The sequence below is a fragment of the Vitis vinifera genome, chromosome 18 (assembly GCF_030704535.1).
Source record: "Vitis vinifera cultivar Pinot Noir 40024 chromosome 18, ASM3070453v1".
In the NCBI taxonomy this organism is placed as follows: domain Eukaryota; kingdom Viridiplantae; phylum Streptophyta; class Magnoliopsida; order Vitales; family Vitaceae; genus Vitis; species Vitis vinifera.
The window spans coordinates 5,541,929-5,569,621 of record NC_081822.1 but is presented as its reverse complement, the minus strand read 5'-3'; the positions used below and the strand labels follow the sequence as shown (position 1 = coordinate 5,569,621).

Below are 27,693 nucleotides of genomic sequence, written 5' to 3'. Positions count from 1 at the left end.
TCACATCTAGAACAAATGAGGTTAAGTGCAAACAAGCAAGCAAGGACATGAGTCTTTCTAGTTCCAAGAGAATGGATAAGTAAACCCAAGGACTGACGAGATAGGAAGGTTTTTAACTGTGAGAGCCCAAAGGTTGAATGTACTTGAAGGTTCTCAATCTACCATTCTGGTGAATGTACTTCACATATAAACAAAAAGACTGTTTTTTTTAAGAAAAATCTTGTCATACATAATTAAATTTAACAGCCTTCCAATTATCTGAAACTAGACATGATGGAAGTGTTGATGTCCTATTTTTGCAAAATCCAGTCGATCCAATCATTGCATGCCCTTTTGGGACTCACTACCACATGTCCAAAACAACTCTACATTAACAGGACAGCTGGTGCACCTTGCTTTGGGGTTTCAATGCATGGATAGGTCTACCTCTTTCCGCATCTCTTCATATGCCATAGTACTATAATATTTGGATACAAAATGTCAATTTCCAATTACATCCCTAGGTCACCAGGATATCCATGGAATATGGATGCCCAAACGTGGCACATGCTAAGAGGGCCTGCTATTCTACCTCTTGATGAGGGTAAGTCTTGCACCCCATGGAAAGTTTCTCCTTTGACATGTCTTGATACTAAGCAGGGAATCCAAAATGGATGGCACATCTTAGTGGTGGAGTTGGCTTTCCTCCTACTAACAATTTTGGAACAGTTTTGAGGGTCTTCATTTTGTAGCAAGAGCTAAAGAAATCCCCACCCTCCTAAAATTCTTTTCTTGATTATACTACCACTTTCTCCAACCACCTCTCACCTTTCACTCTGCTCCATTTTCTCATCAAGCCTTTGATATTTTATTGTCCTCCATGGTTGACCTCCTACAATTAAGAACCTTACAGAAACAGGAAGATGCATGACTTATTTTTCTCTACAAATGCTAATAGACCCAAAAAAAAAGACAGTAAAGAAATTATATACAGATATAATTAAACTTGAATTACAAAAAAACAATGAAATTGTAATGAAGTAAACCATCAACTACCTTTGCAATAGGCGGCGATTAGGCTCTGGGAATGTTTCACATATTGCACCACGCATAGCATTGACTCTATTGTTACGATCAGTTCCTAACCACAATTGTGAAATGGTAAATTGGTGACTAACAAAATGAATGATTTGAAACAATACAAGATATTGAAACATAATAGTACAACACAAGATCCTATATTATATTTCCCTAAAAACATTCCTTCAAAACCTTACTAATCCAGTGAGCTGAAAACTTCAATTGCTCTGACTTAGAAGATAACAAATCACAAGAAGCCAAAAACTGAAAAAATCTAATAAGAAAAAAAAACCAAGTGAACCTCCAATTATTGTGTATCTACTTTTACATAAATATATTTGATGCCTCAACTTTCAGTTTGTTATTGGTAATCCAGTGTCATGTATTTTGTTTGCTTCTTTATAATGACATAATTCCTTTTCAAAATTGAATAAAATATTGATTTTGAAAAAAAAAATCTAAACTACAAAAATGGATGAAATGAGGGTGTTGGCACCAATGGTGGCATAGAAACAAAAAAGGATTGGATTGGAAATGAATATATATTTATATGACATTCAGTGGCATCAACAAAAGACTAGAGAGAAAGCCTGATGGAAATTCTAATTATATGCACAGTTGATTGAGGTTTAACCCTTGAGATGGTGAAATGGCTACTAATAAATATGTGAAATGAATTTTGTCCAGCATTAGATGATAAAATTCTGTCATATAGGACAAAATGTGTGCCATAATTTATACATGTTACACTAAGCAACAAAAAAGAGACAGAGTGTTCAAACACACACTCATCACTTCCACAACAAACTTACGACATGCTTCTAATAATGCGTTGCAGCAAGATGCAGGAACTGGAGATGATGGTAACTCCCGGAGGACATACTGGTTTATTGCAGCAAGAAAAAAAGTAAGTCATAAAAACCTAGGTATAAGACAATAGTTTAGTCTATAAAAGCAATGTATTAAAAGGAGATACCTTGACGCAATCAGCGATGATATGCGGATCCTCATCTGGAGAAAATTCATTTTTTCCTGAATTATGGAACATGAGCAAACCATTTACAAGAATATATCAAAAAAATAAAATGAAAATATCTTAAATAAATACCATGCACAGTCTATACTCCATGAGCAAACACAGGTTCATTATTCAGACATCATCTTGATTCTTTTTTTCCCCAAGGACTACTGCTGATTCTATATAACGAACTAATGATCTTCTCTTGGTCATTTTTCTGGTCTTTGGTTGTATGTGAGGTCTTAAGATAAGCCTAGATAAGAGAATGTTGTCAAAAATTAGCATTAGTCAAAACTCAAGACCAACTCTTAGATTTGGCTACCTTGTTAGATAGTAAGTCTCAGATTGACCCCATAAATATTGGGTCCCTCCTTGCAGAGAACCCGAAGTCACTTCATTTTGAGACCAAACATTAGACAAGATTTCCTGAATATTAAATGGTTGAAAGAAAGCCTTTTACTCCCTTGGGAATGGAACAACCCTTCTACTATTTTTTTGTTATCACATATCACTATTTACCGCCTTTCAAGTTTCAATATTCAAAATTCTGACCCAAGTGGCATCTATGATTGAGACATGAAGAGTGATTTCTTTGGTCGATAGAAGCAAGGAGGGAAAAAAGGACCCCCCTCATTAGTTAGGACTAGGTATGTATACCAAGGGAGAGCATTTGAAAATATTAAAAAAGAGGATCAAGCAATCAAACAATCAACATGTAAAATTTTTGGGAATGGTTGAAGATGTATATAGGAGATTGTCTTTTGTCCATGTTGAACTTTATTGATTGGTTGAGCTCTAGGTAATGGGTAGTGATTGTTTTTTTTTTGCATTTGTCACAACCATCTTGGGCCTTTTAGCACACTTGTATACACCATGTATATTTTAGTGTGCCCTTTTGTTATGCATTCTTTCATTTCATGACTATATTGCTTATTTGCCTATCCAAAAAAAAAATGCAAGCCAAGGGAGAAAAATTTTTGAGTTAGAGAATATTTCTTCAAGGAACCTAACCCTCTTGAGGAAGTATGACAGTTTCCCATAGAAAGTAATGTTTTACAAAGTGTCACCTTGAATATCTCTAGGTTACACTCCAATGCTTTTGGAAATCAACAATATTGTCAAGTGGACACACTATTACTTCTAGAAGGCAATTCCATAATTCATTGCAGTTTTTTTTATGGGCGACAATATAAAGGTTCGTTTTTTAAAAGACTTATTATGGTAGGGTTATAGGCCCCATTGTGCTTAATTTCCAAATTTTTAAGAATATCAAGGATTAGGGAGTTACTCCATTTTTTTATTATATTTTTTCTCCTCTTCCTCCATTTATTAAAACTTTAGTTAGCTATAACCTTCTAATCTGAAACTTAAGAAGCTTGAAATTCTCATACCTCTCTTATCCATGTGTGTTTGTGGCCTTCTTTCCCAAATATGAGGATTTGAGAACTTGGTTAGTACCTTCAATTTCTTTTTTTTTTTTAAAAAAAAAAAAAAATCTTTATTTTCAACTCTAAATAAATCCATCAATCAAACCTTTTTCATTCTATCCAACTTCATTTGGAAATCTAAAGCATAATTTAAGGTTAAGGACTTGGGATGGATGGTGATTAGTAAGAAGCTCAATACAAATAAATTGCAATATGCAAGGAGGCTTTAGGCTTTACAAAGCTCACAGTCCAAATTAAGTTTTATGTCCATTGGAATTGGTGAATCAATTAATCATCTTTTTCTACATTGTTCAAAGTCTTCAAGGCTTTGGCATAGGCTGTTCAAACTTTTTGAGGGGTTTTATTTAAGGCAAGGTACTTTAGCAAAGTCCAACACATTACTTTGATATGAATAATATGGTAGAGGAGGAATCTTAGGATTTTAGGTAACTGAAGGATTATGGAGTCTATTTGGAACTTGGCATAATTTTATTTCTTTTTTTGGCTTCTACCTTTACATATTTTTTTAGGGTACTTATCTGAATGTTCTACAACTTGATTGAGACTTAGTTTGCAGGTCAAAGAGGTTATGGAGGAGTTGAATCCAAGATTATGCTCCCAATATGTTTCAGTTTGGCAAAATTTTGAGGGATATGCTTTAGGTAACCCATGTCAGTTTAGGATTGAAGGTGTGATCAAATATCATTATGGTGCAATGTTGGAACCCTTTTCAAAATTAAGGGGAAAGGGCTTGGCCATTAAGGTAGAGTATTAGCACTGTTAATAGGATTGTTGCAAGTTATGAATATTAGCCTATCTAATTTATGGATAGAAGAGGATTCAGGCCGAGTGTATTGGAAATCGAAGTGGAGAAGGACGTCTACGTTCTATCACTCTGATGGGAGCTCAGATCGATGGTGAGAAAGAAATTCAATGAAGAGGCTGGACGAAAGAGTGACGAGGTTAGGGGTGATGTTGTTTCACCCTTGGAGCAACGCGTGGAGGAAGAGCGGGTAAGCGCGAGGCTCAAGACGTTGAACCTGTTAGCTGAAGTGAGAGGTGCGCAAGTGGGTGGGTCGGGCCGAGTGACGGTAAACCGGGCCCAAAGCCCGGTGATCCGGGACTGGGCCTTCACCGATGCACTAGTGTCTGGGTTGTCTTCCTTAGGCCCAATCGTGGGACCAAAAGAGGCGAGGAGGGCTGGTGGGCTTGTCTTGGCTAATGGATCATTGGGCTTAAAGTTAAAAGGAGTGGCAACTAGAGAAGATGGAACAGAAGCAGGCCCATCGTCAAGGAGGTGGGCTGTAGAAATGGGTTGCCATGCCTCAAGCAAAAGTCCAGTCACGCCAAAAGCTTAAGCCTCCAGCAAAGGCCCAGTCACGCCAATGGGCTACCAAAACTGAATGGATTTGAAGGCATGGTAAGGGCTGGCCCAATCATGCTAACAACCCAAGCCTCAAGCAATGGCTCTCAGGAGAAGGTCTGCCTCCTAGAGTGCACCATTTCCAGAAATGGGAACCTTTCAGAGACAGAGCCCATTGTCACCTGGGAATCAGAGGATCTAAGGAAGCAGCAAACAATTGTTAGTTATTCAATGACAGACAGGGCGCTCAAAGAGGAAGCCTTGAGGTATGGGTCGGGTTTCTGCTCTAGGAGAGAAAGGGTTTTGGGGGTTTCTCATCTTAATTCTTTTCATTTTGATCGGGTTCCGGATGGGGAGTTTTACGATCGTTCTGGGGGTATAGAGGAGAAATTCCAGGTTGATAAAACAATGTGGTTAACAGTGTATGAGGGGTCCAATGAGAAGGTCAATGGTTGCAAGGACTTGGGAAAAGCCAATAGAAGCAGTGATAAAGTAAGGGGGACGGAGGGAGACTCTGGCACGCCCGAGATCCAAGCCGTGAGAAATGAGAATGAGGAAAAATGGGAGAAGAGTAGCTTGGAAAAATTCAGTCATTTCTTGGGATTCCCGACGGAGAGATTGGAAAAGGAAATCCTGATTTTTTTTTTATTAAAATCAGAAAAAAAAAAAAAAAAAAAAAACGGGAGAAGATTGCAAAGAGCTTCTGGAGAAGTCAAAGTTCGAAAGGGAGTTAAAGAGGTTGGAGTGTTCTGTAAACTATGAGAGGGGGAATAAGTAGAAAGGCCCATCACAGGGCAAAGGGAGTCAAATCGTAGTTGTCCAATGAAACTAAAAGTCTTGAGTTGGAACGTGAGGGAAACAAACGATAGCTCCAAAAGGAAAATTATTAAGGCTTTTATAAGGAACTAGAGGCTGGATTTACCTTGTATCCAAGAGACAAAAATTCAACCTATATCGGAGGGTCTTGTGAGAAGTTTAGGTTATGGGAGATTTTTAGATTGGAAAGCTCTAGATGCGGAGAGGGTTGTGGGAGGTATTCTAATTTGCTGGGATAAGAAGTATCTGGACATTCTGGATTGGGAGGAGGGACATTTTACTTTATCCTGTAGATTTGGGAATGTTTAAAATGGGGTTGTTTGGGTGTTCACGGGAGTTTATGGCCCATTCTCCAAAATGGAAAGGGATGGGTTGTGGGAAGAATTTGGGGTGATTAAAAGCCTTTGGGAAGACCCCTGGTGCCTAAGGGGGGATTTTAACATCACCCTCTTCCAAAGGGAAAAGAGCAGTCAAAGGAAAATAAATTCAACGATGAGGAGATTTGCTGAGATTGTTGATGATTTAGAACTGGTGGATCTTCCTTTACAGGGGGGAGAGTTCACCTGGAATGGGGGCCACAATAACCAGGCATGGGCAAGATTGGACAGATTTCTTGTGTCCCCTAGCTGGTTAGACCAATTTAGTGGGGTTACCCAAAGTAGGCTGCCTCGGCCGATTTCCGATCACTTTCCAATCATTCTAGTGGGGGGTGGGATGAGAAGAGGCCCTACTCCATTTAGGTTCGAAAATATGTGGCTTAAGGTTGAAGGATTCAAAGACCTTATTCGAAGCTGGTGGCAGGGAATCGAAGTCAGGGGCAATGCTAGCTTTAAATTGGCTGCTAAGATGAAGGAAATCAAACAGAAGTTGAAAGTATGGAATAGAGAAGTTTTTGGGAGGATGGACTGCAACAAATCTTCAGCCCTGCAGCAAGTGGATTTCTGGGACCGAATGGAAAGCGAGAAAAGTCTGACTGTGGAAGAAACAAAGTTAAAAAAAGAAGCAAAAAAAAATTATAAAAAGTGGGTGCTTCTGGAGGAAACTCATTGGAGACAACTTTCAAGGGAGATCTGGCTTAGGAAGAGGGACAGAAACACGGGCTTCTTCCATCGTATGGCAAGTGCTCATCGTAGTTAAGATCAATGGGAAATGGCTTTCAAAGGAGCAGGAGGTGAGGGAAGGAATTGCTAATGCTTTCCAACAGCGCTGTCCCATTGTTTCCCTCACTTCTTCGTTATGGCTGTTCATAGGAATTCGACGATTGAGGAAATGTGAGACCAAAATTCTGGTCAAGGAGGTTGGAACCTAAATTTTTTTAGGGACTTTAATGATTGGGAATTGGATATGGTTGGGGATTTGCTCCATGTGTTGAGGGGTCATAGGCCTTCTTTGGAGGAAGACTCAGTTCTTTGGAGGCGAGGAAGAAATGGTCAGTTCAGGGTCAAGGAAGCTTATCGTTTGCTGGCCAATCCTAATGACATCGGCTTTCCCTCAAGATGTATTTGGGTGGCTAGGGTGCCAACTAAAGTCGCTTTCTTTGCTTGGGAGGCGACGTGGGGGAAAGTGCTTACTCTAGATAGGTTCCAAAGAAGAGGGTTGCAACTTCCTAATTGTTGTTTTTTGTGTGGTTGTGAAGAAGAGAATGTAAATCATATTCTTATACATTGTATAGTGGTTAGAGCTTTGTGGGATATTGTCCTTGGGTTAGTAGATGTTAAATGGGTCTTTCCAGAAACTGTAAAAGAGGTCTTAATTAGCTGGAGGGGCCCCTTTGTGGGGAAGAAAAGGAAAAAGGTTTGGAAATTCATCCTGTTGTGTATTTTTTGGACGGTATGGAAGGAGAGGAATAGATTAGCTTTTAGGGGGGGGGGGGGGGGAAGTGTTGAATATCCAGAAACTAAATAATTTTTTTATTTGTAATTTGTGGAACTGGGCCAAATTGTATTTAGGTGAGAAGGCTCTTTCTCTTTTAGGCTTCTTGGAGTGGGTAGCATCCACTTAAGGGGAGGTGATTCCTTTTTGTCTTTGTTTTTTTGAGGCCTTAGCTGTCTTTTATACCCCCTGTATGCTTTGTGGCTTTTTGCCTCTTTCTTAATGCATTTCTTATTTTACTTATCAAAAAAAAAAAAATTGTGGGTGTGTAAGAGAAAGTTTCTTGGAAGTAAATTATTTGGCTTCACTGAATTTTAACTATTGCCTGTAACTTTGGTTGATTTCTCTCTAAAGTTGTTGCAAATCAATTCGCAAAATGAGGCAGGCAGTGGGCCTTTCTAGGAAATTCTTTTTATCTTCCAGTTGTGTACAGTTTCTCTAATATTACTTAATCATGTCATATGCTTCAATTGTATAGCTCTTTTGCTCTTTTCAAATTTATTTTTCTTTTTTCTATTTGATATGATTTCAATACTTCGGAAGAATTGCCCACCCTTTATTTCTCCTTACAGGTTCATATGAATGAATTCCCTTCAGATTTTTATTATTATTATTTTTTGTTTAAAGGTTTATACTAAATTGCTCCACAAGGTGGCTAATAGTAGAACAAAAAAAAGGTTAATCAAGTCCCTCTGGTGGGAGGATGGATCAATGCAAAGATCCTTAGTTCCTCAATCAACTTTACAACATCAGTAATAGGAAAAGGTCTAAACAAGGAAAGGTTGTAGTCAAAATGGATTTCAGAAGTGCTAATAATCTTATGAATTGGGGTCTTTTTGGACTATATAACAGAAGATATGGAAATAAATAAGAAGGATCAAGGTTTTTCTTTATGATACTACTTCATCAATAGGATGGCAGTCTTATCTCTTTTCCTGCTCACTATTGTGGCTTATGTTCAAAGCAGATTGGTTTGCACTGCAGAGCTAAAAGGTGTGGTGTCGTTATAGGTTTTGAGGTTGGAAGGAATAGAGTGCATATTTCTCATTTGCAATTTACAAATCATACCATTTTCTTTCAAGAACCTAGAATAAAAGTATCCACTATCACAAGTGCAGCCTTAAGCATTTTAGGGTGGGATCCAAGCTGAATATTGACATAGATAAAAGTATCTTACTGGAGTAACTGTTAGCCTCAAACAAGCAGGGAGTTTCGTATCCTGAAAGTGTGCAGGAAGAGTATTTGGTGCACATCCCAACCTACTACCTCTTCATTTTGAGTTTTTATTGCTGTTGCTTTCAGGTTTGACAAAATTCAGGAAGACTTACCATGCCTTAAGTTTGAGGAGGCAAGAGAGAGCATTCGATTGGATGGACTCAGATTTCTAGGCCTAATTTCCATTATGGGGAACAAGGCTTTTATTGATAAGCTAAAAGAGGAGCTTTATCCCTCATTACTTGGTAACTCATTTTCTATCTCCTACCCATCTTTTTAGTATTACATCTGGAAAAAGGAATTATTGTCCTTCCTTATATATGACATTCCTTCATCTCCAAAACCTTTTTTCTCATAAAGAATTAGTAAATCAAAAGCAGGCTATAATTAGTTTCCAAGCTCCCATTTCACGTATATTGCTGTAGGTAATTATCAATTCAGTCATGTGACATATGCACCACTTCAGAGTAAGAAACAAGAAAAGAAAGTAATGGGTCTGAAATAAAGCAATCTTCTTACACGAAAAACATAACAACAAACAATGTACTCTATAAGAATTATGTTGAATGATATTCATAAAACTATAAATTTAATCAAGAATCACAGTGGATACAGACAAACAAACCTTTTTCATATTCCCGAATTCGACATTCAACATCATCGACATCTGCAGCTTGTCGCAAGATCCCTTCTATTTTGACTCCTGTCAAATTACTCAAATAATCATATTCAACCAAACAAACAAATAAATATGTCAATGACTACACCATTAAAGAAAGAGACTTTCAGTTGCATCAATTTGACTGTGGGCAAAGTTTTAACTTAGAAATTAATGAAACTGATATATATGACAGGGAAACTAGCTATCAGAGGACCATCACATTTTTGGGGTATATTTCTAATCCGTTGGACTTGTTCTGCTTTATAATTTCTTTCTCTTCCCCTTATTACCTGGTCTACTTTCCATTAAAGCCAGATTGTAAAGAAATGCATTGACAAAGAGATATGCACCTTCAACGCAACAAGAAGTTTTACCAAACACGTAATGTAGAAATAGTTGCTCTGCCATTGATCGTTCTATGGTAAACCTTTTGTATCATTCATTTCACAATATGTGACATCTGAGATGGTAGTTAATGAAAATTTCATGTAGATTCATATGCAGATGAATTTCCTGGGTATAAATCACAGTACAATAACCAGTTACAGAACAATTACTGGAAGTGTGATCTGGCAATCATAATATCCGTTTGCAATTGAAATGTCTCTAGTAAGACAGGCCTAAAGAAAATTGTTCTGAGTCTAAATAAATGTGTTCAATAGAAAACCAGGAGGATATTGCTATACAGCAGATAGAATATGCATTGGGAAGTAACCCTCCACTGAAGTTGCATGTTAAAAGTAATATCACACTTGTATATCATCAAAGTCACCATGAAACAATCTAGAAACACACATTGGAAGAAGCCCTTACCATGTTCTTCTATAAATCTAAGGGCCTTTTCCAAGAAAGAAGGAGTACCATCAGCATCTTCCAAAGCAAGTAAAATTGGCCTACCAAGGACCGAGGACTTCGCAGGCAACTTATCCTTCACTATAAAAGAAATACAAGAAAAATTTTAATTCTTAATTAAGTGAAGAAAAAACCAAAGCAAGCAACCTATCCAAATTTGACATGTAAAATGATCATATTCACATCAAAAAGATTCAGACCCCAAATTCTGGTCCACAAAATAACCTGAACTGCTCAATAAACAAACCATATCTGATACTAATAATAGAAGAGTTGAAGGAAAACCAAAGAAAATTGTATCAAGCTTAACATGCTAAAAGAAATAAGGAATTACACTCATTACAATAGAAAATCCAGTCTGCTGCCCAAAGATTGTTAAATTACACCCAGGAGTTTCTCACTTGATTAAATGACTTGTTAAATAAAATTCAGTAATTCACTAGTTGAATCATGCTGCTGTTTAATGAAACTGTAGTCATCAACATTTTTTTATATCAAAAAACGAAGAGAAATGTATTAATAGTAGAAAACATTTTTCTTTTCCTTCTCTTGTATTTCATCAACATTTTTTTCCTTCGACTAGAAACAGACCAATCCATTTCATAGGATATGAATACAACAATAAGCAGTGACAAGTTATCAATATTTCCATTCATAATTAATTACTGCATATTGATTAAAAAAACTAAGAGAGTGTTTGGTAAAATTTAATACTTATTATTTAATGACTTAAGTCAACTTAAAATTTATTCTAAATCATCAAATTGACATATTACCCTCATTAATTTTTACTAATAATTATCCTTTCACTAATCTTAAGCAATAAATTTATTTGTTAAACATCCATATTTAAACTATCATAGATGCATAAAAGATAACTACAAACAGATTTGCTATAAAATATGAGATGTAAATGTAAAATCATGATTATAAAATATACTCTCACTAAACATGCGCAAATAAGACAAATAAGACAAATGAGATTTGAGATTAGAAATAAGTTAACTATTTTAACTTGATACTTAAAGTTATTTTTTACTCTATGTTTTGATATTAATTTATTTTACCAAACATGATTAATCTACTTAATGACTTAACTTATTAAGTCATTAAGTTAAATTATCAAACACTTTCTAAGACCTTATTTGGATTGGTTTTGAGAAACCAAAAGATCTTTTAAGCTCACAACTTATGGATGTGTTTGGGTAATTTTACCAAAAGAGCTTATAGTTTAAAAAAAAAGTTAATGTAAAATCCAGGATAGCATTGCTTTTGTTAGAAGCCCACTTTTAGCTTATACATGAAGTTGTTTTATGTTTAATTAAGCTTTCATCATACCAGATTGCTCTTTTGCAATTATGGCGTTGGCTTCAATTTATAACTGAAGCAAAAAATGAAAACATCCCAAATGAGATGTCAGTCAAGATCTCAATATATATAAGTTGCAATCATAGGAGAACAGTTCAAATGTCACTTCATATTGGAATGATCTCCCTCTTCTCTAAATTTATGTCCTTGAAATGGAATCAAAGCAGATGAGAACCAACATAAATTAATGACTTGCCCTTGAGAAGTCCCACAAAAAACAATAGTGTCATCATCAAAGAGAATATGAAAAATTTCCTACCCCTCCTCCTCTCTTCCCCCCACCTTAAAACCAATGAGAAAACCTCCTTCTCTGGCTCTCAAAAGCAAACTACTAAGAGCCTCCATTGGAGAAAGGAGGTCCCCTTGTCTCAACCTCATAGAGCTTCAAAAAAAGCTCATAGGAGAAACCATTTACCAAAATAAGGAAATTGGTCATAAAAATGCACCACTTAATCCAGTCTATCCATTTCTGCCCTAAAATTGCAATAAAAAGAAACCAAAAAAAAACCCAATTGGTAGGATAGGGAGAAAGATGAGATTTAAACTTCCGTTTCGCAAGGGAATCTAAATGATTGGGAGTTGGATTTTGTGGAGTGTTTTTTGTTTAAACTCAAGGACAGACAAGGAATAGGGGTGAGAAGGATGGAATAGTTTGGAAGGGTTATAGCAAAAGGAGCTTCTTTGTAAAAGCCCTTTATTCTCTTTGGGAGTTGAATTGTGTCATCTCTTATACATTACGGATAATTTGGAACTCCTAGATTCCTTCTAAGGCAAGCTTTTTTACTTTAGAGGCTTGTTCAGATAAGGTGATGACTTTGGTCCCAACTCCAAAGAAAAGATTGTTTGTTAATCAACAAATGTGTTATGTGCAAAGAGGAGGTAGAATCCATTAATCACATTCTTCTTTCATTGTGATAAGTCTAGGATTTCATGGCAATTGGTGTTCTCATTATTCAATATTCCTTGGGTTATTTCTACCTTGGTTAGGAAGACTCTCCTAGGGTAGCATGGCTCTTTTGTGGGTAGTAGGCGAAAGAAGGCTTGAAGAGTCACTCACTTGTGTGTTTTTTGGACTATTTGGAAGGAAAAAAAAAAATCAAAGATTGTTTGAAAATGAGGAGATGTCAAATCAAAGACTTAAAAGCTCTATCCTTAACAACCTATCTCTATGGATTAAAGTGTACATAGATGGAAGCACAATGCCTTCAATTGATTTTGTAGATTGGTTAGGTTCTTGTTGAAAAGGGGAGTAGCTTTTTGTTACCCCTCTTTTTTGTTTTGCCTCTTGGTGTTCATTGTATACGTTTTGTGTACTCGCGTGCACTAGTTGTGCTTTTAATACATTCTCTTATTTATCACGCTACGTATGCTAATAACTTATCATGAAGCTATACTGACAAATTACACACAGGAACTACAGCATAGTCACAGAATACAGTAGCAAGTCAATACATGTGAAAGATGACTATAATCAAGAAGAGCATACACTGTTCAGTAGAACCATCAACTGCCTCAGCCTGATCATTCTTGAGGACTCCATTTTGCCCCATCACCAAGGCAGCACTTGGTGCCTGTGATAAAGCATTTTCAAGTGCAGCCTTCCACTCATATAGATCCTCTAAAGTTTCAGCCTGCAGCCCAAAAGAAACCAAAAAAAAAAAAAAGGGAAAGCATATGATAGCAGCGGATAAGGAAAAATCAAATTATATAACCAGACCATTTCATTAAAAGGATTTTGAAAATTGCATGGGAAAGCCACAATTTGGCCTCATAATCCTCCTCATTCACACTTTTTTTTCAGAGGGTTTTTGGTTTCTAGGTTTTCCCCAACTTTCAAAGTTTCCCCATTTGAATAAAGCACAAAAATGCCATCCAAGAGGAATAAAGATACACATTAATGCCTTTCCCATCCATTTATTATTCTTCCCTCGCAAAACTCCTACACTTGAGATATTAGTCCTGAGGCTATTAAATTCCACTAGGTTTTTGCCACTTTTTCTCGATGATCTCTCCACCTACACTAAACTTCTCAGAAGGCACACAATACTAATTTTCCCCCTCTATTTCTCATTTGCAAAAGTTTGCCTCCGGAAACTTTGCTTACAAAACATGTTCATTTTTTTCTTACGAGTCCCAATCCCACCCCAACCCCAACCCCTTGCCATTTGACCAGGCCCTCAGGACCATTAGAAAACCATACATGCCTTCATTACAAGTGTTCAATTAGACTGCAATAGTCCATAAGTTACTTTCAAAAGAATGACAAATATGGAGGTATATTGTTTTCCCAACAACATAGAATGAAACCAGAATTATGGGAAGCAAGATATACATGCATAAAATATTGTGAGAAATATCATGAGACATCAAGCATCTTGGTGTGTGGGAATGTGACTATGCGCATATGTATGGCCAACAAATTTATGGTCTTCTATCCAAACTATTTTCAGAGTTCAGAATCTCAATGTAGATTAGGCATTGCATCCATCCATTTTAAGAGAATAAAGAGGCAAGACGAGGCAAGAAATCCCAAATGAGTTTGTCTGGATTGTGATTTAATGCACTGATTCTTTCTAGGTTTTTTTTTTCCTCGTGGGCAAATAAAGATAATAAAATAAAAGTGCCTAGCAAAAAAGAAGTGCAAACTATGTACACACAATAAATATGAGTAGCACACACAAATCAAAAAACAAAACCACTATAAAGCTAACCAACCCTCATACTTCCAACAATGTCTAAAAAGGATAAACAAGGAAATCCAATCCCCACCCAACCATGTAAACAAAGTCTTAATAAGATCCTTGTAAGCTTTTACCTGGCTCGACTTGTCTCAGATGAAGATTTAATTCATTCATTGAAAAAATCTATTTGACTTGACCTAGATTCTAACATTTTGACCTCTCCAATATCATCTACTAGGAATATATTTCTCATAACGATCCAAGTAGTACCAGCAAAGCACCTTGGCTCCTTGGCATCATCTTAACTACTTGAGCGAAGAAAAAGAAAATAAATAAATAAAGTAAAACAAAAGAAAAAGAATCTGATAAAAAATCAATTCCTTATCCCAATTCCCAACTATTTGAGCTTGACAGCAAGATTGGTGTTCCTACTATTCAAGCCTGTTAGACCTGTCACAAATACAATGACTCATGATCCATGTAAACTGATGCAGTTTGGAAGATCTCCAAAGTAAAATTGAAGCTTTGATATGTTTCCACTTTTATGAGCAATGTGTTCCATCAAAGCATTTTATGTTACTCTAGATGTGTACAATCGCACTCCAGATTTTGACCTATTTAATTAAAAAACCAATAAAATCTAGTGAAGCAATAACAATAACAAATATTAAACCACCATTCTGCACTGTAAAGGTAAAAGAACCAAAAGCATGAATTTTTCCTAGTCAGCGAGCAGTTCTGCACACAAATCTAAACAAAAAAAACATAAATAAATAAGAGAAAACAAAAATGAAAATATAAAACATTTCAAGAAACAAACAAAAGGACCTTGAGTGTGAAAGCTCGCCCATCACGACCATCAGGAAAGAGCACAGTCAAGAGTTTTTTATCTGCTTTGACATCCACACTAGAAAATTGTTTGAAGGAAGTATTAAGAGGTGAATCAAACGCTTGATTTCTGTCATGGCAATAGTTCTAAACAGAAAGCCAGTAATAAATAAATGTGAATTTAAAGAAGCAAGCCAACCTGCCTGAATTGTTGAGGTCAATACCACCAAGGGTCAAATTCACCTCACTACCCTTTTGAGGAATAGCACTCTGGAAAGAGAAATAGTAGCATATGTAACCTTCTAAAACCTTAAAAATGCAACAAGCATGGAAAAAGATAGAGCTTGAAAAAGAGTATCATCAAATAAAATACAACTGACGTCCAAAACAAAAATTGATATAAACCACAATCGTTGGGGTATACTTGTTCAAGTATTACTTTATATACCATAATTGTCTCTACATAAAAGCTGAGCCTATATTTAGGCAATTGAGCTGGGTGTGGAATGCTTCATCACCTGTAAATTTTAGACTCAAAGGTTTGATAGTGCCAAATCACAGTCTATGCATGACCAAATCATTCTGAGAAATAGGTGTTTTCAGATTATTTGAAATTATGGAAGGAAACCTGCAAGTAGAGAGGCCAATGTTCTGGAGAGCTCCTTACCAACTATGAAATTTTATTTACTTCATTTCAGAAAAGATTATTCAGATTCTCCAATTTAAAATTATTGTATTAAACCAAAAAATTATGTACTAGAAAAGTATATAAGAAGAAGTCCAATACTAAGGCTTGCTTGTCCATTTTTTTTTAAGGAGTGTGTTGATGCGTGAGAGTGCAAAGTTTGTTAGCTTTTCTATTTTTCCTAAAAAAGTATCAAATATCTACAAATCAAGTTTCCAAGTGCAAGAACCATGATTGCAATATAGTATCAAAAAGTATCAAATATCTACAAATCCAGTTCCCAAGTACAAGAACCACGATTGCAATATAGTTGGAAAGAGATCTGAGTGTCATTTATTCACAGGGATAGTGAGTTGTTTTTAGTGGCTTGGAATACTACTTTGACTCTTGAAAAGGAAAAGTGAAACTATGGTGTGTTAAAGAAAACAAAGGAGAAAGTTCTCTGAATTTTAGTAATGAAAATAAGGAATCAATTGATTGAAAATTAATCAAAGAGAAAATTAAAGAAGGAGAAAGAGTTACTGCCTTCATTACCTTGTCTCTTTGCAATATAAATATTGTGACCCATGTCTATGACCAATGCCACTAGAAAGGTTTTCACCCTTTTGGTTAATCCAAGTGGTTCTAAAAGAGACTTGGGCATAACTACCTAAAGGCTCAGTATCTTGGATATCACTCCACCATCTAGAATCCACTCAAGACATTTTCAAGCAGTAGCAGCATATGATGACAGCAATAAAGCAATTTTCCTTGCCTTAACTAACCCAAATCAACCTCAAGAATCGTGGCTCTGTACCTTAGACTAGGTGAAAAAGAAAAATCACTCACTCACCTCACCTAATTCCCTCATTTACTCAACTAACAATAGACTCAAGCGAAGAAGCATTTTCTACAGGAAATGAACTGGACGTGAAGAGAAAAACAACTATGCATCAACTAAAAATGAAAATCAAAATATTCCCAACATTGACTGAAAATGAAAATGACTTTGCATTGAATTGGAAAAAAAAATTTAAAACATGATAGTTGAATTATAACAGAAAAGAACTAAGTGGTCATCTCAGTCAATGAGATAATTAGCCTAGTGAACTTAGTGTTTGCTAGGCTAGCCTAATGGGCAACCCAACGGTCAGCCTAGCAAACAAGCATTTCTTGCATTTTCTCGGTGGCTTTTGAAGAGGAAACAAGGGGGTATCAATCCATCTTCCTTCTAGGTTACTGGCCTTTCCAAAGTGCCTCGTTTTGGTCACCTTTCGCCTTTGTTTTTCTTGCAAAACTCACAAAATAATCAAGGCACCTTTTATTGATAAAAAATGGTGAATAAGGTGCTCTTATGCATGAAATGTTGTGAGTTTGTATGATTTACTATGCTAATTAGTGAATAATTTTATGCTTATCAAGACTGATATCCAACTATTAAATTAAGTAAGAGGTTTGTCAAGATTATAGGAAGATGGTAGGCAAAGCTATAGGAGAGATTGTAGGAATATTTTCCTTCGAGATTTTTTTTTTTCTTTTACTATTATAGGCTTATAAACATTCTTGTAACCCCATTCCGAAAATATAGAAATATGAGATGAATTCTGACTTCTCTTTCCTTCAACAGGATATTGAGACATGGTTGCCTTGGAGCTGCCACCCTTTCATCCTTAATTCTGCCAGCATCTTCTTTCACCCTTTAAGCCTAAGCCTTCACCCTTCACATTTAAGCCACCATCCTTCCTTGTTACCCAGTTGTTACATCTCAAAGCCTCCTTCTCTTGCTGCTTTTTTTTACACATTTTTTGTTCATCTCTTGCATGTCCAATTTACTTAAAATTCAATTTCTTCTTGGACACCATGGGTAACAACATGCCAACCAAAGAATCACTCTTCGCTTTCTAACTCAAATCAAATAAAATGAGCCTAACTATCTTCTATCATTAGCTACTACCACTTTAGGTGATTTTAGTAGTACTAGTCTTCATTCCTCAACCCTATATCCAATGTGGGTAATGGCTTATTTTTTTTCCAAACTTTCTCTTCTTTCATCTCCATCCTTTGTTATTGTTGCTAACAGTTCTAAATCACTTATTCATGGGATGAAATCAATTAGAAAATCTTATTTTATATGCTTGTTTGATTTATATATCCTTAGTTTCCCTTTAAAGTTATTGTCTTTTTGTAAACTTGTCCCTAACCTAAACTATTTACTAAAATTTTATCCTTTACATTATGTCTTTATGGTTTAAATTGTTTAGTAATGTATTATCCTCTACATTGTGTCTCTCTAGATCTAAGGATAAAAAGGACAATTGATATGGGATTTGGAAAGGATGAACTTTATCACTTCCGACCATTATATATTGTCATCTTGGTCACTTTTTTCTTTTCTAATCTCCATTGATTAATTCCTACTTCACCTTCTTTTATTTATTTTAACATTGAAACCTGTGAGCTCAACAAACATCATAGGGCTACTTTTAAACTTCACCTACATGAGCCTTATTTACATTCTTTTAAGCTAATCCACTATAAAAAATATAAATAAATAAAATGTAGGAAAAGTGATATCCAATTTCCAACATGCGTTTGCTAAGACTCCCCATTTTGGATGCAATGTTTATAGCAAACAAAGCCATTAATTCAAGACTAAAAGGTTCAAAGAGCAAAGTAATTTGTTAGATGGATATTAAAAAGGTTTGTGATTAAGTGAATTGGGGCTTCCTGCTAGTAATTATGGAAAAATGGGATTTGGTGCTAAGTGGATACGATGAATGAAATGACGCGTCTTTTTGGCTCACTCTTCAGTTTTTGATTAATAAGACCCCAATATGCTTCTTCCAGAACTCTAGAGGCTCAAGACAAGGTGACCCCTTTTTCATGGGGATGCTCTCCTGCATTTTTTTTTTATGATTCTAGCAAAAAGCATATGAAGTAATTGAGTTGGGCTTTCATGTGGTTTGAAGCAATCTCAAGTTTGAAAATTAATATGGAAAAGAATGAGTTGATCTTATTGGAAGAGGTTATTGATTTAAAGGAACTAGCTGGAATGCTAGGTTGTAGAGTAGGTTTCCTACCCACCACCTACCTGGGCCTTCCTTTAGAAGCTCCTTTTAAATCATAATGAGACATAGTGGAGGAAAGATTTCAAAAATGACTCATTACGTAGAAGAGATAGTACTTGTCAAAAGGAGAAAGACTGACTTTGATTAAAAGCATCCTTTTAAGCTTACCAAATTACTTCATGTCTTTATTGATTATCCAATGCAATGTGAGTTTAAGATTGGAAAAGATTCAAAAAATCTTTTTATAGGAGGAAGTGAGCCTCAAAGAAGGGTCCATCACTGGTGAACTAGTCAATAGTGTGGATGGAGAAAAAAAGTGGGGGTTTGAGCATAAGAAAATTATCAATTCTAAAAAGGCACTCTTTGGAAAATGATGTGGGAGATTTGCATCTAAGAATGAGTCCCTTTGGAAGCATATGATTATATGGAAGTAAAGTGTAGAAGAGGGAGGTTGGTGTTCAAGAGCTTCAAGGGATAGTTATAGTGTGAGGTTATGAAGTTATATGAAGAGCAAGAGGGACGGATTTAATTAAAGCGTGTGTTTAAGGTGGAAAATGTTAGAAAGGTGAAATTTTGGAAAGATGGGTGGTATGGTGATGAGAATCTAGAAAAGGCTTTTCCTAAATGGTTCTCTATAGCCTCTATAAAAGAGGCTTGGGTTGACTAATTGTGGGAGCAAAGAGGTGAAGGAGGTTGTTTAAATCCTTTGTTTACAAGACAAAATAATGACTAGGAATTAGGAGAGATGGAGGCTCCTTTTAAGAGATTACAAGGTCTCAAAGAGGGCAAATTTACAATTAAAACCTTTTATTCCTCTTTAATAAGTTTGGAATGGAGGATTTCATATTCGGCATCATGTAAAACCCTTGCATCCCAATGAAGGTCAACTTTTTTGCTTAGGAAGCTTCTTGGGGAAGAATTTTGACTTTAGATCAGTTATTGGAGGTTGCTGAGTAGGTGTTATTTCTACAAAGGAGAGGAAGAAACAGTGGATCATTTCCTTTTTCATTGTCCCAAAGTAGTCATGCTATGGAACTTACTTCATGCTTTGTTTGGTGCTTAATGGGTGATGCTATCCTCGATCAGGGATGTCCTTCAAAGTAGGCACGAATCCTTGGTATGTAAGAAGACTAGGAAAGCATGGAGAGCAGCTTCATTGTGTTTAGTTTTGATGATATGGAAAAAAAGAAATAGAAGAGCTTTCAAAAACATTGAAAACAAGGAGCAAGCAATTCTCTCTAATAGATTTTATTGATTGGTTAAACTCTAAGCAAGGCAAAGGTGGTGTTTTTTGTGCCCCTTTTGCCTTTTTTGGTCAATGGTGCCTTATATACGCCATATATACTTTTATATACCCTTTTGTCACCTCTACCATTTCCATGGATATCTCCAAATCCTACTTTTGATGTTGTTTGTAAAGTTACATGTACATGTACTAAAATTCTCTTTCTAAACTTATCTCTTATAATCCACTTGTCTCCCTCTTTCACAATCGTGTCTACCTTCCTCTCTTCTATTACTCTTCCTAAGTAATGCAATCAAGTTTTTCTAATCCTAGATGGGAGAGAGAAACAAAGAGAAAATGCCCACAATAGAATGGACTCATACCTGAGATCTTGTTCCTAAGCATTTTGAAGCTCCACATGTTGATTGTCATCGAGTATGTACCATAACACACAACCTTGATAATACATTTGACAAATTGAAGGCTCGATGGGTGTATAAAGGATTCATTCAAACTTACAGCCTTAACTTTACTAAGAGCCTTTATTATGACCAAACTGAATTTTGCATGAATATCTCTATTATAGCAAATATAAATTGGCCTTTTCATTAACTTAATGCCAAAAATGTCTTCCTTCATGGCAACTTGAATGAAACAATGCTCATAGTTCAACAAACTGGTTCTTAGGCCAAGGAGTGTGCTTTTCGACTAAAAAAAGTCTATTTATGGACTCAAATAATCTCCTTGTGCATAGTTTGAAAAATTCAGAAAGTAGTAGTATCTCATGGCATGACCAGAAGTCAAGTTGATCATTCTGTGTTTTGCAAAAAGACAGACCACGAAATTCTAATCTAGAAATACATGCATAAGATATCGTTATTGAAGGTAAACAAAAGGGGATTCAGATGCATTTGCACTAAAGATCTTGGTAAACTTCGTGATTTTCCAAGTAATGAAGTTGCAAGATCAAAGAAAGGTATTTGCTCATCTCATACTCTTTATATTTTGAGAGATACCAGTTATCTTATTGTCAAACCTATTTGCTATTTTTTGAGAGATATTGGTTATCTTGTTGTTAAACCTATTGCTACACTCATCAAAACCAATCAAAAGTTGATAAACAATGGTGAATTAGTAAATAAGACTTGTGGTAAAAAACTAATTTGTTGAACCTTTAGTCAGCCAGATATTTATTAGGCAATCAGCATTGTCAATCAATCAATGACCAGTTCATGGGTTTCTCACTTGAATGTAGTAATATGAATTTTGAAATGTCTCAAGGGAATTCCTATGCAGCGATCTTCTTTATCGATCCTTGAAACATCTTTGTATTGAGGAAAACAAAGACTTTGATTGCACAAGATCTTCCCATGCAACAATTGATTATTGCATTTTTGTTAAAGGTAATTTCATAAATTGGAAAAGCAAGAAATAATCAATTGTAGTTTGTTCAAATATAAAGGTAGAATATCTGACAATGGCAATTAACCTAATTGAAAAGCCTTTTGTAAGAAACAATGTTTTGAAAACTGGACTAGACTAGCCGGTTCAAACAGTTCAATTGCCGACCAGAACCCGATCCAGTTTAGTTCACCAATTGGACTAGATATGAGTTGAACTAGTCCACCCAACGGTTTAACTGCTAAACCGGTGAGCCAGATCGGTTGATTCTTGGGCTAGGCTTTTTTTTTCTCAAAACCCATGCTAAGATCTAACGTCCAAGGGTCCACTTTAAAGCCCAAACTATTGGCCCAACAAACAAACCAAACTAGTAGCTAATAAGTTGTAGCCTACTTTTCCAATGTAGGATCAATACTTTTATTTTTTTAAGAAGAAAATGCATATAAACAAAGGATTTGAACCTAGGCTCAAAGGATGCAAAATCAAGTCCACCATGTTATACTTACATATTTCAAAAGTATAGCATTTAAAAACTAGATATACATTAAATTAAAATGAATATAAATATTTATGATTTACCTATAATATATATCAAGGTAATATAAAGAAAAGAATTAGTAATTTTAAAGATAACAAGATTTATAGCTATTGAAATCCAAAATAAATTTAAACAATAAAATCATATTTTATCTTAATAATTAAAAGTTACATATTTATTAAAATTAAAAATACTAATAATTTAATCAATATTTCTGTTATTCTTATCATAATTTTAAGCGATTAATGATGATTAAATGATGAAATGTATTTAAAAATTTTAATTATTTATATATTTTGTAATTTTTTATAATTATTTTTAATTTTAATAATACATAAATTATATTTTGTAATTTTAATAATTATTTTTAATTTTAATAATACATATATATTATATATTTATAACATCACCGATTCGACCATGGTTCAACCATGATCTAACCATTGAACTATGGATCAATAACTTTTCTAGTTCAATGACCGGTCTAGTTCTAAAATTATTAGTAAGAAATTGACATACCAATACCAATCCAACTTCTCTCTACAATCAGGTACTCATCTATATTGCCAGCAATCTTGTTTTTTGATGAAAGAACAAAACACATTGAAGTAGATTTTTACTTCATTCACTTCAAAATGACCTTAAAAGAAAATGTTATTCTATTTGTATCATCAAAGAAACAACCGGTTGACAGCTTTACCAAAGCTTTTCCTAACGAAAACCTCACTATTTTATGACAAGCTGAAAGTTGCTAATATCTACTCTCCAACTTATGGGGGATTCTTGAGATCATGGGAGAGTGTAAAAGAGATTGTAGGAGATAGCCTTGGAATATTTTCCTCAAGATTTATTTCATTCTTTTTTAACTGTTCCAGGCTTCTTGTGATCTCATGCAGAAAATATGGAAATATGAGATGAATTCTCTACCCTTCAACAAAGTTCAAACAAAACAATGCAAAATTTCAACAGGAAAGCCAAGAAAGAAAAAAAAGGAAAAGAAAAGAAGAAACATCAACCAATAAATAAGTTTCTACACTCTCTTTGCATATCAATCACTTGCTTGAGAAAGACAACAATGCCATCCCCCTAGAAGTTGAAAACCACTGCCAATGACATCATCACAAAAAATGACACTTATTGCTTCATCCTTTCTCCTTCCAACAAACAAGATTGCTCCAACAACACTCTAGACCATCTTTATAATATACTTAGTCTAGAAAATAGGTGAAGGAGAAAAGCTGGTGTCTTAGTAAATCAATGTATCCTCGTAGTCTTAGAAACTAGAAATGGAGAAGATCTAGTGTCACCTCTAATAAAGCAGTTCACTTTAATAAAAGACAGTGAAAATAAAAATAAAATATTATAATCTTGAGACAGTTATCTTAGATATAAAAGACTAGAAATGGAAGTACTTACTGGATCACTTCTAAAGAAAACCAACGATGTACGTGTTAAAATAAACCACCTTTTCTTCCATGATGTCCATCCAATTCCTATATAACAAGAATTAAATAGCAAGTTCAGATATAGTCAATTCCTCACAACAATGGTACATGATGAATCTTAGAATCCTTGAAGTAAATTTACTCCTCACAAAGAATATTCTGTGAGCAGATCTGGAAAGAATAGAAAATTTTGATATTATATAAGAAATCAACATAAGGGCAAGGGCATAACTGCCCTTACATGTCATGAAATTTTTTTTGATAAAGTATATCCAAGCAATCCAAATGTACAGAAAAAATAAAGTAAAACATGACATTGCAAATTTACAGTAGAAGTCACCACACATTTACAACCAGCAGTGCTTTCAAATTTAGCAATGAATTAAAATAAAAATAATCGGATACACCACTGAAGAAGAAAGGCACACCTTTTGATGATATAAAAAGTGGTCCACTCTTGAAAACCTGCAAAGTAACGTGAATCTTAGAAAGTGTTAATTTTGCTATTTCTTGTAAACCAATATCATAAAAACAAGAGGCTGAAGAAATCAAACAATAGGCTCCATACCACAGAAGTTTGAAAAGCCAACCTGAATTATTAAAGGAATACAACCCACTGCACTCTTGTGCATCTCAATAAACCATGACTAGATAAAGTCTTTGACACTATTTTTGCTGGTAAAAGATATATCATAGAAAGGTGCCAACAGGATGGAACCAGAAATACAAAATATATACAAGCTTCCACCAGCTGAAACCCCAAAAGGAAAACATAGAGAAAATAAAAACAACATAGAAAGGCCAAAAACTCCCAACACTATTCATTTTTTAACCCATTTTCAATAAAATATAAAATGGAATTCCTCCTGTGTATGCTACATTCTACCATCCAAACATGTAAAAATCATAGCATAATATATTTAGCCTCCAGTCCCATTTTTTTCAACTCTCTCAGACATTCCTCTGTTATGCCCTTTCAAATCAGTAGACCACGCATTATGAAGGCTTCACACTTTCTGCCTTCCCCTTCTAGCAAACTTACCATCCAACTGGAAATCGGCTATCTTATGGTTCTTGGAAGCACCAGAGGCACACAAAGACTACAAACACCATTAACCATTAATCCTTGGACACCTCATGATGCAGTGATAAGTGATAAACACTCTTTCCAACATTTGGCACATACAGCACCAGTTAGGAATAACTCTTCCTCTTCTTAACCCTCCACAATCCAATATGATGGGATCTGGTCCAGAACTGGTCTACGAAGAATATACTGAGTCAAATACGAACAATCCTTTCCCCAATCTGCTGAGATAAGAAACCCATCAATCCAGGATATAGTCATCCTTTCTTGGTCATTAGCCCATATGCTCCATCTTCTAGCGTATTCAATGATCCATAAATCTTAATGAACTCCAAAAGTCTTCCCATTGCACCTAAAGTTCTGTTACAGCTTAATCTTCCATCAGAGAAGTGAACGAAATTAAAATAATCCTTTAATGCACAAAAGGTCCCCATAACCCCAAATTGCATATAACTCCTTCCAAAATAGTTGCCTTCACTCTCATCAGCATGCACATATACACTCAAGGAAAGCCACAAAGAACATCCTCCATGTTCCCAAATAGACAAGATGATGAAATATGCTCCATCTCCACTCCCAACTTTTCCGCACTCTCAAATCCTTCATGCTTAAATCACCCATCATAGTGCTTACTACTTCTTTTAGTGTTATTTCCATTTTCATCTCTAGGATGCAAATCAACCTTTTCTTCCAGTCCCTTCACAAAGACTTCTGTTTTGTATGCTATAGTTCCCCATTCGTGACATCACTCAATGTGGAAATAAAATGCAATATTTTTAGGGGGTGGCAATCATTTGTTAAATGGGCCTAAAGAGTATGAAAGATGCATAATTAGGTCTAAAACTCAAAAGTTGGTATATAATTAATGTAAAGGATATTTGAACTTTCAAAGAAAAACATATCTAATAAAAAACAAATCAAAAAGCAGAAACCTAAAATTTCCAAATTCATTCTAGTCAATAGTAACCCTAAAAACCGCCATTGCCATGCTTCCCCTTCTAACTTGTAGAAAACAACAAATAATGAACATTGTTCAGATTTTCCCTTGCAACTGGTAGCACACGGCCAAAATCTAAATACAATTGCCACTGCTTTGGATCCCTTGTATAACCACCAGGCCATGGGAATTGAGGTATTGTTGTCAAGAAACTGGTTTTTTTATTCGTTTTTAATTTTCTTTCAATTTATTTTCTTTGGATTAAAGAAAAAAATACATGAGCAACAAGAGAGTTTTTGTTTCTTAAAAAAAAAAAAAATCAAATTGAATATCAAGTGCATCCTTTTTTTGGTTTTTTTTTTCTCTCATAAATATTTTGTGAGTTGTTTTATATTCTTAATCAATTAGTTCAACCATGGAAGAGAATACCAACATCCTGGCTGTATATGAAATGGTAAGAAACAAAAAAAAAAAAAAAAAAAGGAAAAAATATATGATATTTATGTGTATACACCTATATTCCAACGAAAAATTTATCTTTTTTTTATGCATTCGAATGAAGGTTATCATGTGTATAGAAGTTATTGGACTTAACACATTTAAAAGTTCCACATATACAGAATTTATAGGAGGGTTGTGCGAACGGAAAATCTGGTGTAAAACCTTTATGTCTTCCCATGAGAATATATATAAAACAAAACAAAATACAAAGCTCAAAAGGAAACAACTATAACGGCCAAGGGATAAATACCATATTGCCTGCACGAGAACGCATTTGATCAGGCTGGGCAGGTTGGCAAAGAGGAGCGCCGCCATCTCCCTGAAACAGCAACCATCCAAAAATTCAAATTCTGATTTACAAGAAACAAACGAATTAAAATTTTAAATTGAAATCAAATGACAGAAAGAATCTTGAAATGCGATTAAAAAGAAGAAGAAAGAAAGAAGGAAGAAAACTAAAGAAGAATGGTAAAATTTTCATTGAATGGTATTCATCAATCAATATACATGTGAGGAGTCTGCATTCCGAGTAGTCATCCTTTTATTCCAAATCACATCGCACAAGATTCGCAAGCGAGATCAACAACACTCCTCACGAACCTGCACTCACATTGATCAAGATCACACACCCTTACAAACATTCTAACTGACGAATAAAAACGAAAACCTTAATCAAACCGCAAGAATCAAGAAAATGCAAAGAAAAAACAAAACAAAACACGGATTCACACAACGGCTCCCACACTCCAAAGTTCTCTTGCCGTATCACACGGTTTCTTGAAAATAAAAAAACCAAACGAATTGACTCACGTAAGAAATTCAAACATTAGAATGGGTTTCACGCATTACCTTGTACGAAAATTAAACAAAATTTAAAAACAAAATAAAAGCAAAATAAATTTTGGGTAGGGGAATGGAGAAAGAGGGAGAGAGAAGACAGAGGAGGCGTGAAAGTGAAAGAGACGGTGTGAGGCCTCCTGTGTTGCCCAACGGTAACCCGTTCGGCAAGCGACCCATTTTGAGGGGGTCCTGCGAATGCGCCCGTTGTACACGTGAAGCCTCTATATTTCTTGGAGGGAAAATCTGTACGCCACTTTCTAGGTTTCTATTTTTTACTTACTCGCCCTCCTTACCATTTCTTGATAAATGAACGGTAATTCAGGGTGACAGCTGGCTAAACCGACTTATTGGGAATGCATCCACTCGGCTGCGTTGCATTCATTTAGGCAGCTCTCTCCTTGAGTCCTCGACATTCAGTGGGCTTAAAGTTTAACCAACCATGGACCATGGTCCTCCTTTTTCAACCAACTCCCAACATTGGAGTTATTAGTGGTAGGCTTGATTTCAATGTCCCATCAACATACTGAATCACTGAATCACTGATCACCCCATAATTGGGGGCATTTTTATTGTTGATTTATTGCTTCGTTCATTTTTACTCACGGGTTAAGGTTGAATGTTTTGGTTTCAATTTGGCAAGTACCTTCGTGTAGCATGAGGTGGGTAACCAACTTTGGAGTGAGACTTTAATCCCTGCATTTATCTGTGTAGCTAAAGGCAACCAACTCAGTTTGAACGTTGAAGAACGTGAGGAAATAATGAGTGGGTTGTTTCGAGTGTGTGTGTAGGCGCCTTACCGCCTATAAAGGTGGCTATTACTCATGAGA

The 27,693-nt window shown here is 35.5% G+C and overlaps 1 protein-coding gene across 2 annotated transcripts in view; it reads right to left on the bottom strand.

Annotated features, from left to right (window-relative positions):
* Nucleotides 1-27,224, bottom strand: part of LOC100259137 (rho GTPase-activating protein REN1) — a 49,983-nt gene extending 22,759 nt beyond the window's left edge. The window contains exons 1-13 of one of the 2 annotated variants that reach the window (XM_059735018.1): nt 26,876-27,224; nt 26,534-26,626; nt 26,277-26,345; nt 23,930-23,984; nt 23,473-23,549; nt 15,360-15,430; nt 15,161-15,239; nt 13,138-13,282; nt 10,245-10,364; nt 9,396-9,473; nt 2,036-2,091; nt 1,872-1,941; nt 1,036-1,120 (exon numbers count right to left, since the gene is read on the bottom strand). In XM_059735018.1, coding sequence (XP_059591001.1) covers nt 1,036-1,120; nt 1,872-1,941; nt 2,036-2,091; nt 9,396-9,473; nt 10,245-10,364; nt 13,138-13,282; nt 15,161-15,239; nt 15,360-15,430; nt 23,473-23,549; nt 23,930-23,984; nt 26,277-26,345; nt 26,534-26,563 — 935 coding nt within the window. In that variant the 5' untranslated portion in view covers nt 26,564-26,626; nt 26,876-27,224. The remainder of the gene's footprint in view (nt 1-1,035; nt 1,121-1,871; nt 1,942-2,035; nt 2,092-9,395; nt 9,474-10,244; nt 10,365-13,137; nt 13,283-15,160; nt 15,240-15,359; nt 15,431-23,472; nt 23,550-23,929; nt 23,985-26,276; nt 26,346-26,533; nt 26,627-26,875) is intronic. The other variant, XM_010666073.3, reaches the window with a different exon arrangement.
* Between the last annotated feature and the right edge of the window lie 469 nt (nt 27,225-27,693).